The sequence below is a fragment of the Orycteropus afer genome, unplaced genomic scaffold, assembly GCF_000298275.1.
Source record: "Orycteropus afer afer isolate SDZICR_OR568_19922 unplaced genomic scaffold, OryAfe1.0 scaffold00024, whole genome shotgun sequence".
NCBI lineage: Eukaryota > Metazoa > Chordata > Mammalia > Tubulidentata > Orycteropodidae > Orycteropus > Orycteropus afer.
Genome location: NW_006921611.1, coordinates 6,196,585 through 6,207,835, shown reverse-complemented (window position 1 = coordinate 6,207,835; position 11,251 = coordinate 6,196,585). Strand labels below are relative to the sequence as shown.

The window sequence follows — 11,251 nt, the reverse complement described above, 5'->3', positions numbered from 1 at the left end:
GAGTCAGATAGGGCCAGGTTTGATGAATCCCTTATTTGTTTTCTCACACTTTAGCCACCTGAAAACCTGGGTGATGAGCCCTGATACTGTTGCTTATGAACTGCATGACCTCGGACTGTATGCTTAACACCTCTGGTTCAATGTTTCAGCATTGCTTAAAGGGTAATAATAATTTCTATGCCACATAAATATGTGGGGGAGAATAAATGAAATTTTATACTCATAAATAGTGCCTAATGTATACTTGGTACATAGTGAGTATTCAGTAAATAAGAATTCCATTCTGCCTCTTCTAGTCTTTTTCCTAAATTTAGCAAAATGAAAGAAAAATGTTTATTTCTCCTTTAATTTGAAAACATTAAAAACATTTTTTAAGCCTTCACAGGGAACTAGTGACTGCATGTGTACTCTTACTAGTGACCACATGTGAATGAAGCCAAGAATCCAGGGGGTTTGCTGCCAGCCGGGATCGACTTACTCACAAGGTGCCCAGCCTGGCTAAGGGGGAGGCAGGGCTGATGTACCACATTAGGCCATGTTCCGGGGAAGTAGATTCTGTGAATAACTCAGATGGTTCCCTAGAGCATTTAGGACAGAAGCCACCTGGAAGACAGAGATGGTTACCCCACATTTCCCACATAATACCCGAAGGTCTGGCACGTGGTAAATGTTTAGCAGCAATGATCTGTTGTTTAAGAACCTGGGGAGTTGTAAATTTTACCACTCCAGACCCCTGAATAAGGTAAAGAGCTGGAGAGTCTATGCTTTTAACTGGGGCTGGCATGAGCCATCTTTGAGTCAGCCCTTGCAAAAGCCCTTGACTCTTTAAGTAGGCCACCACCCCACCACCCCCACTTCCTGGACTCATTTCTGCCCAACATCAGCTGTCACCTTTCAGCATCACGGAGAACTGAATCCACCTCATGGTTCCACACCCTGAGGCTTGTTTAAGTGGATAGTGAGGGTAGTGGTCCATCTGTTGAGAGGGTGATAGAACTAAAGATTTTGTAATTCATACAGTTGTAGAGGTAAAAAGAACCTTGAAGAGCATTTGTTTCAACTTCCTCACATCACTGGTCCAGAGAAGTTCACCATCTTATTTGAATCATGTAGCTACTTGAATCCAAACTAAAGCTAGAACCAAGGCATCTCATTTCTTGGCCCTTGGCTCTTTCGACAATTCTGTAGCTTTTCCTTCTCACCAGAAGGATTAGTTTGCCCTAGACTGAGTGAAATCTTACACTGGGGAGGCATCAGCATACTTGTCTCCTGAAATCCCAGCACACTTTGTCACGTCGTTGCCCACAAAGTGGCAGAACTACTTGGGACTCTCATGAGACCTTTCACTTTCTTTATACCTTGTTCTCCTTATACCTTACACCTTGGAGAACTTCATGAGAAGAATTTTCCCAGCAGGGCTTGTACATAGTCCACAATCAACGAATAGTTGCAGTTAAAGCACCCTGTGGTCTAGTGAGGAGTCCATAGTTAGTGTAAATGGTCTGTGCACGTGGCTGCTAACCAAAAGGCAGGTCTTCAAGTCTGCCCAGAGGCACCTTGGAAGAAAGCCCTGGTGATCTACTTCCGAAACATCAGCCATTGAAAACTATATGGAGGACAGTTCTACTCTGACACACATAGGGTGTCCATGAGTCAGAACTGACTCTGTAGCAACTGGTTGGTTGGTTGATTGGAGTTGTCTAATTAAGACCTATAACCTTTAATTCAAAATTTAGGTAGGATCCCAGTTCTTTTTTGCTGTAAAGAATACATTATTGTTTCAAGCAGTCTTCTAGACAGGGTGACAGTGTGACCTGGTTTACTTTCCTTTACTTCTTCCTCTGCCACTCAGACCCTCCTAACTGTTTGGTGTTTCGTTTCCCCAGAGTCAGCTTGAGAAAGAGGATCGTGCTCCAGGTGGAGTCCCCATGGAGGTGTGGAGCCTTATCACCAACCTCTAACTGCAGAACTGGGATGTGGAGCTGGAAGTGCCTCCTCTTCTGGGCTGTGCTGGTCACAGCCACACTCTGTACTGCCAGGCCAGCCCCAACCTTGCCTGAACAAGGTAAGGCATGGGGTAAAAGCCATCCCAGACTCTGAGCCTCATAAACGGGGCAGACTGGGACAGGGGTGATGTGGTCACTGGGAAAGCTCCATTCTAGGTGGGGAGAAGGGTTCCTTTCCTGTTGGGTAACTCTGCTGGCTTGGGTCTAGTTATAAATACAACCAAATTCATCAGAGTTTGGGTTCATGAAGGCTGGTGACAGCGATTTGCCAGAGGTGACAGGCTCTGGGGAGGCATTACGCTTTTCTCTTCCTGAGAAAAGAACCTGTAATGGGATCCTTGAACTGGCTCCCTGGCCTCGGTGATGTATAATATAAAATGGGGTTGGGGAATGGGATGGGGAATGAGTTACCTATGAATTTGGATTTAGAATTTGGGTCAGACTACAGGGGATGTTGAGGGATGTGGGAGCTTGATAAAGGCATCTGGTTTGTAGAAAATTATTCCAAAGACATGTGTAAGGGTTGGCAGTCATGGCCAGATGCCTGCCATTTTGCCTTCCTTCGCCATGTCTCGTGGGCCTTATTTGGAGGCCTACTGAGTGGTTTTGGATGTGAACTGTTTGTGGTATTTCCAAGACGCTGAGAATAGAAAGCATTTTGAGGCATGGAAGCTGAGTTGAAAATTTAGAGATGGTATTGGTAACAGGAAGGACCTATCCTGCTGTTCATGGGATTTGCTTGAGTTGTGAAAATACCTCTTGGAGGTTATAGGTACTACATACCTGGCGGCTTTCAAGGGTCTTTGAGAACTTAATATTTGTGCATTTCTACTGCCAGAGGCAATAGAATAAGGAATAATGAATAAAGAAGACTAGAGGAGAATTGATGCTTTTGAATTATGGTGTTGACAAAGGATATTAAATGTACTGTGGACTTCCTGGAAGAATGAACAAATCTATCTTGGAAGAAGTACAGCCAGAATGCTCCTTAGAAGAGAGGATGGCAACACTTTGTCTCACATACTTTGGACCTGTTATCAGGAGGAACCAGTCCCTGAAGAAGGACATAATGTGTGGTAAAGTAGAGGGCCAACAAAAAAGAGGAAGACCTTCAATGAGATGGATTGACACAGTAGCTGTAACAATGGGCTGAAGCATAGCGATGTTTGTGAGGATGGTGAGGACCGAGCAGTGTTTCATTCTGTTGTACACAGGGTCACTGTGAGTCAAAACTGACTCGATAGCACCTAACAATAATAACATTGCCAAAGGTAGTGTGGTTTGCAATTCCTTGACTAGTCACATCGAGAAGGTTGGCAGGCAATGGGTGAAAAGCTCAGGTGTGCACATGGCATGGTGTCTGGGTTTAAAGGGCAATATGTCAGTCTTGGATGGCAGAACCTTATTTAAAAGATGAAGGATGAGTGAGAAAATGTGTTCTCTTGTACGGTGATAGGAAGGAAAGGGTGTGAGACTTTTAGGAGGAAGATGCCGATAGTAGAGTAAGCGGATTAGTGTTTCATTCAATAAATAAGGTAAGACCTGAGCTAGAACATGCTGGAGATTGATAGCAGAGAGATACCATCTCTACCCACCAAACCAAAACCAAACTCAATGCCATGGAGTCAGACCCAACTCATAGCAATCCCTCCTTGGGTTTCCGAGGTGGTATCAGTACGGAAGTAGATTGCCCAACCTTCCCTCCAAGGAGTGGCTCGTGGGTTTGAACCACCAGCCTTCTGGTTAGCAGTCAAATGCTTCAGGTACTACATTACCAGAGCTCCTAACAGGGAGCTTAAAATCGGGTAGGGAAGAAACAAGGACAGGAATAAATAAACGTAGACTGTATTTAAACCGCATAGTGAGGTTATAACAAAATACATTGAAGAGCAGGAACACAGGTCTTGAGGGATAGGAAGAGGAAAGAAAAGGGTATTTCAGGTGAACGATACTGAGTTAGGGCACCGAGGCGCTATGGATAAGGTGTGTGGAGAAGGATTTTCCTGGTGCATACAGGTGTCCCCGGATTATGAACGAGTTCTGTTCCCAAGTCTGACTTTAAGTCAAATTTGTACGTAAATTGGAATTTGTTCCTAAGTCTGTTGTTAAGTCAAATTGTACATAAGTTGGAACAGTTAGGTACAATTTATATGTAATGTCAGTTAATTAAATGTTTGTCTTAGTATATAGTGTACTTTTCTGTGCAAAAAAAAAAAAAATTAAACACTTCCAGGTACACTAAAACATTTTTAACATAATTAGACAGTTATAATAATGTTTTTGTTCTGTTGTACATAGGGTCGGAATCAACTTGACAGCATCTAACAACAACAGTAATGTTTTGATTCATGTCACAAACATGTCATTTTTATGACAAACCATTATATATACCTTGAATTTTTAGTATATTCGGCTTTTAGGAGTTGGTTTATAACTACAGTGTTATGGTCATGGTTATGTGTCAACTTTGCTAGGCCTTGATTTTCAGTAGTTTGGCAGGTTTTATGTAATCATTCTCCCTTTTGTGATCTAATGTGAGCAGCCAATCAGTGAAAAGGGAGTTTCCTTGAGGTGTGGCCTACATCCAGTATATATGAATTTTCTGGCAGAGCTCACCCTCTCTCAATATGCATCTGACTCCTCATCCTCAGACCTCCAGTTTGTGGGATATGAGCCAGCAGCCTACCATCTGACCAGCAGATTTTGGGATTCACCGGCTTCCACGGCCCTGTGAGCCAGCAGCTTGCTGTCTGAACCATGTGAGTTAGGAGACACTTCCCAGCCTGATGCCTCACCCATGGATTGGAGACTTGCCAGCTTCCACAATTGTGTGACCCATTTCTGTGAAATAAATCTCTCTCTGTGTATAGTAGTCCCACCTTACCCACATTTTCACTTTCTGTGGTTTTAGTTACCTGAGAGCCAAAAATGTTAAATGAGTAGTGATGACATCTCATGCCATCCTCCTTCACCCCGCTCAGGATATGAATCATTCCTTTGTCCAACATGTCCATGCAGTATTTGCTGCCTGCCTGTTTTGGTTCTCTAGTGCTGCTATAACAGACATACCACAAGTAGATGGTTTTAACAAACAGTGATTTATTCTCTTACAGTTTAGAAAGCTAGAAGCCCTTGACCTTGGGCTTCAGCTCTGCCCCTTGTTCCCAGCCCACTGAACCTGGAGGCTTCTCTTAACTTAGACAGCTGCTGGCTGCTAAGACTGACAAACCCAAGTAAAATGGCACAGTTCCAAGATGATCAAGCAACATGGCAGGCCACTAGTTCAAGTCCAGAAACAGTCTCAAGATCGGCAAACAATACGGTAGGCCTCTAAGATGAAGTCTTGGCCAAATGCAGGATCCAGATGTGCCAAAAAGTTCAAGACCTTTCTCAAAGCATCATCTTATATGCCGGAAACAGACCACATCCCTAAGGTGGCTACTTAGCTGCTCATAGCAGATTCCACCATGGAGTTGATTACCAGTCTCATCGTGGGCAGTAATTATATCCAGCTGCCCAGCCACTCAAAACCAGGCCCAGCCAAGTTGATATATAACCTTAACTACCACAACATCCATTAATTACTGTTGTTAATCTCTTACTGTGCCTAATTTATAAATCAAACTTTTTATCATAGAAATGTATGTATAGGACAAAACCTAGTGTATATATAGGGTTCAATACTATGCATAGGAGCTCTGGTAGCATAGTGGCTAAAGCACTTGACTGCTAACCAGAAGGCTGGCGGTTCAAACCCACCAGCCACTCCTCGGGAGGAAGGTTGGGCAATCCTACTTCCGTAGTGGTACTGCCTCGGAAACCCAAGGAGGGGTCGCTATGAGTCGGGGCTGACTCGATGGCAAACAACAACAACAACAACTATGCATGGTTTCAGGCATCCACTGAGGGTCTTGGAACATTTCCCCTGTGGATAAGGGGGGATTATTTATATATATTTATATATGAATGCTTCATTGGTTTTGCTTCTCTAGAGAACACAGCCTAAGACATTTGGTACCAAGAAGGGTTCTAGGGGAGCAAAATCTTAAGGATGAGCTTTCTGAATTGGTTTTCAAGTCTGACTAGTCTTAAAGGCACTGCTAATCAGTGGCAGCAGGTGGCAATAGAAATTGGCAAAATATCACCACCAATGATCAAATACAGGTATGCATTTAACATCTATTTGGACAAAATCTGACCACATATATGTCCGTAGTCACATGAGTCGTCATCTTCCCCCCTCCCCCAAAAAGGAAAGTAGCTCCTTTTATTTATTATTTATTTCCTCCTAATGGTTTTAAAGGTGCCAAACCCAGACTCTTGCAGCACTGGAGCATGAATGGGTTAAAGATGAGTGAGGCAGATGATATGCCCTGAGTGTGGACTCTCAGGCTTTGTCTAGTAGGTAGGCAGCGGCAGCAGCAGCAACAGTGGTGGCAGTGGCAGCACTGGGCTGCTCATGCTCCTCAGGCAGATGGAACCATGGGCAGGGCAGGGCATGCTCTGCTCCCTCCACACTTTCTTCTTCTCACTCGACTCCCACTGTCATTGCTGCCATCAGCTCCTTCAGCCTCCGCAAGCATTTTATTGTTGCGGCAGCTGCAGCAGTGATGAAGATGACGAGAAATGGACTCACATAGAGTTTTAATATGGTGTTTGCACAGCATCCACATCATATGATGTCCTATTTCACAGAAAGTATTGTGGATGTTAAGCAACACATACTTATATTTATGAGAGACAAGGCTTTGGGTGACTCCTTATATGTTCTGCGGTTTTGTCAGAATGAATTGCCAAAACTCAAACCCAGAGTTTTATCATAGGAGTGACTGAATTACAATGCCAGTTGAATTCCCAACCTTGAATGGTGTTTGAAGTTAAAGTAAGGGCATTGATTGGGAAGAAATGGGATCCTGAAACTTGAGATAGGGACATATGGGCAGATAATCAGGAAGCTGGGGATATAGAGCCCCTAAATTCCACTTAATCAGTCCTGCCAACAGAATGGGCCCTCTTACTACCATTTGAAAAGATTACTCCAGCTTTGTCTCCTAAGTTACCCTCCCCAGTAAAACCATTATCCTGTTCACCTCCCTTTTGTGAAATTAACCCAGCTGTACCTGAAGAGTCTTTGTCTAAGATATTGCCTAGGATGACAAGTATGGCATCACCTGAGGCTTTCCTAAGGCAGATGCCTCACAACACATTGCTGGACCCACCCTTGCCACCCATTTTTGCTTCTAGACCTATACTAGACTTAAGTCTCAGCAAGCCCCAAAAGGTGAAGTACAAAGTGTGACCCAGAAGGAGTTACACTACACTTCAAAAAGAACTGCTTGATTTTTCTCATACTACAAAGAGAAACCTGGGAAATATGTATGGGAATGGCTCGTAAGGATGTGAGACTGATGCAAGGGGCATGCATCTGAATTGGTCTGAGTTTGTTGCTGTGGGTCTACTAAGCACAGAGTCTTCCTTCAGTGCTTCAGTTTGAGAGGTTAGAAAAGATGTAATAGTTTATTTGGTTGGTTCACTGAAACATGGATTAAACGGTGGCCTACACTAAATCAAGTTGAAATGCCAGACCTGCTTTGGTATACTGTAGAAGAAGGTATCTAAAGGCTTAGGAAATTGACAAGTTAGAGTGGATTTATCAGACTCACAGACCCGCCCATAGACTGCCCAGAGGACACACCTTTTACCACAACAATGAGGAAAGAATTTGTGAAGGGAGCCTCAGCATCTCTGAAGACTGCTGTGATTTCTATTTTATGTAAGTCAGATTTGACAGTGGGAACTGCCCTAATTGAATTAAGACACCTAACTATAATAAGGCTGATTAGACCCATGATGTCAGAGGCCAAGTGACAACACTTACTTGACAGAGACAAGGTGGAAGTGGTTACTGTAATAATAGACAGCAGAGTCAAAGCAATAATCAAAATAGTCTGACTTACATGGATTTATGACCTTGGCTACTTAGTCATGGTATCCCTAGGAGTGAAACAGAGGGAAGCTACTAAATATATACTTGATCTGTACAAGCCAAGTGAAGGGCAGTCTAACTTGAATCACCAGAATAGAGAGTCATGGCCACTCAATCAATTCCCAGATATGAGCCAGTTTACAGACTGACAACCGCTTGAAAGAAGGGGGGGCCATGTCTTACTGCACTTACTTACTGCACTGCCACTTACATTTCTGATATTTTCTCCCAGTATTCCTCAAAGGGATCTTCAGCCTTTTATGAGAATGACTGTTCACTGGGGAAAGAGAAATAATCAGACTTTCCAGGGATACTGGGCACTGACTCTGAAATGGCACTTATTCCTGGAGACCCAAAACATCACTGTGGCCCATCAGGCACAATAAGGGCATATAGAGGTCAGGTATTAATGGAGTCTTAGCTCAGGTCCATCTCACAAAGGGTCCAGTAGGTCCTTGAACCTGTCCTGTAGTGATTTCCTCAGTTCTAGAATGCATAACTGGGATAGACATACTCAGCAACTCGCAGATTAGATTATCCCATTAGATCCCTGACACGTGGAATAAGGACTATTACATGAAAGGCCAAGTGGAAGCCATTAGAACAGCCCTTACTTAGGAAAATAGTAAACCAAAAACAATATCACGTTCCTGGAAGGATTGCAGAGATTAGTGCCACCATCAAGGACTTGAAGGATGCAGGTGTGGTGATTCCCACCACATCCCCATTCAACTCATCTGTTTGGCCTATGCAAAAAACATGGATCTTAGAGAATGACAGTGGATTATTGTAAATTTAACTAAGTAGTGACTCCATTTGCAGCTGCTGTCCCAGATACAGTTTCATTGCTTGAGCAAATTAATATATTACTACTACCTTGTATGTAGCTGTTGTTCTGGCCAATGCCTTTTTCTCAACTTTGGTTTCAGAGGAGCACCAGAAACACTTTGCTTTCAACTGGTAGGGCCAGCAATACACCATCATTGTCCTACATCAGGGATATATCAACTCTGTAGCCATATGCCATAATTTAGTCCACAGGGACCTTGATTGCCTTTCCCTTCCACAAGACATCATACTGGTCCATTGATAACATTATGCTGATTAGACCTAGTGCAAAAACGGCAAGGGGGCCACATATTCTGACCTCCAAGAACCCCACAAGGGGAAGGCAGAATCACCATCAATAGCCCAAGGCCTATTACTGCAAGGCCAGACATGCTGCCTCCCTCCAGCCCTTTCACCAACCGTTCCTCCCAAAGCACCCACCACCTCTCTCCTGGGTTCGATAATTCGCTGCTGTGGCCACACAGAGCTCACAGATTATGGGGTTTGTTAGGGAAGCACCACAGGCTACAATTCAAGTTCAGGAAAAATGCTCAATCTCTCTCCCAGCCCACCGTCCCTCGGCCAACAGTCTCTCACAGTCTCTTTCCCAGCAGTGCTGGTCCCTCAGTGTCTCACTCAGCAATGTCTGTCTCTTGCATCTTTTTCCCAGCAACGCGTGTCTCAGGAGCCCATGTCTCTTTCAGCAGCACGTCTTCCTCAACCAGCAGTCAGAGAGAGAGTTCTGCCTCTAGAAGGCCTCCTTTTGAGTTTGGCAGAGTGGCCAAACCAACCAATCATAACAACAGAATTCTAAGCATCTGAGAGTAAGCCTCCCATAACATTGCATTGTGCCACGCCCAACAGAAAAGCCCAGGTAGATAACATTTACAATCAAGAGCTCCTCAGTTGCTCATTCCGCCACTGAGTTTACAATGACTTATGGGTAGAAAAGCCATACTAAGTAATTTACTACACTGCACCTAGTAAGGAAGAAACATCAATGATTGTAGACTTATAGGTAAGACATTTGCATGGTAGAGGGTGGGAAATTAATCTTATAAAAATTCAAGTACCTTGTTGTTGTTGTTGTTGTTGTTATTTGCCGTCAAGTCGGCCCCGACTCATAGCGACCCCTCCTTGGGTTTCCGAGGCAGTATCACTATGGAAGTAGGATTGCCCAACCTTCCTTCCGAGGAGTGGTTGGTGGGTTTGAACCGCCAGCCTTCTGGTTAGCAGTCAAGTGCCTTAGGCATTCAGTGGTATGTCAAGATATTCCTTCAAAAGTGAAGGATAAGTTGTTACATCTGGCCCCTCCTACAAATAAAAGGAGACAGCACCTGGTGGGCTTCATTGGATTCTGAAGGCAACATATCCCTCATCTGGGTGTGCTACTCTGACCTATTATCCAGTGACACAAAAAGCTGCTAGTTTTCAGTGGAGAAGGCCCAGAACAAGAGAAGGCTCTAAAACAGGTTCAGACTGTCTTGTAGGCTGCCCCGCCACTGGAGCCGTGTGATCTGGCTGATCCGATAGTGCTTGAAGTACCAGCAGCAGATAAAGATGCTATTTGGAGTCTTCGGCAGGCTCCACTGGTGAATCACAGCACAGACTCTTAGGATTTTGGAGCAAAGCTCTGCCATCCTCTCGAGAGAACTACTTTTTTTTTGAGAAGCAGCTTTCTGCTTGTTATTGGGCCTTAGTAGAGACTGAATGCTTAACCATGGGCCACCAAATCACTATGTGGTCTCAGCTTCCTATCATGAACTGAGTGTTGTCTATTTTACAGAGTCATAAACTCAAACATGCACAGTGGCACTCTGTTATTAAATAGACGTGGCATATACAAGATTAAGCTTGAGCAGGACCTGAAGGCACACGTAAGTTACATGAGGAAGAGGCCCAAATGCCCATGGTTTCTATGCCCGTCACATTACCTTCCTTTTCCCAGTGTGTACCTGTAGTCTTATGGGGACTTCCTTATTATTAGTTGTTTGAGGAAGAGAGAATTCGTGCCTGGTTTTCGGATGGTTCTGTGCAATATGCAGTAATCACTTGGAAGTGGACAGCAGCAGTACTTTAGCCCCTTTCTGGGACCTTCTTGAAGGACGTCGTGAAGGAAAATGCCCCCAGTAGACGAACTTCAAGAAGTGCACCAGGTTGTTCATTTTGCTTGGAAGGAGAGATGGTCAGATGTTTGATTGTATACTGATTCATGGACTGTGGCCAATGGTTTGTTTAGATGGTCCAGGACTTGGAAGAAACTTGATTGGAAAATTGGTGACAAGGAGATAATAGGGAAGAGGTATGTGGGTAGACATCTCTGAATGAGTTAAAGAAGTGAAGATAACCTGTGTCTCATGTGAATGCTCATCAAAGGATGACCTTAGCAGAGGAGGATTTTAACAAGTGGATAAGGTGATGTGTTCTGCGG

General features: G+C 44.0%; 1 protein-coding gene across 1 annotated transcript in view; it reads left to right on the top strand.

The window, feature by feature from the left end:
• The first annotated feature begins 1,974 nt into the window (after positions 1-1,974).
• Positions 1,975-11,251, top strand: part of FGFR1 (fibroblast growth factor receptor 1) — a 75,322-nt gene continuing 66,045 nt past the window's right edge. Inside the window, exon 1 of the mRNA XM_007934993.1 lies at positions 1,975-2,065. Within this exon, the coding sequence (XP_007933184.1) occupies positions 1,975-2,065 (91 nt within the window). The remainder of the gene's footprint in view (positions 2,066-11,251) is intronic.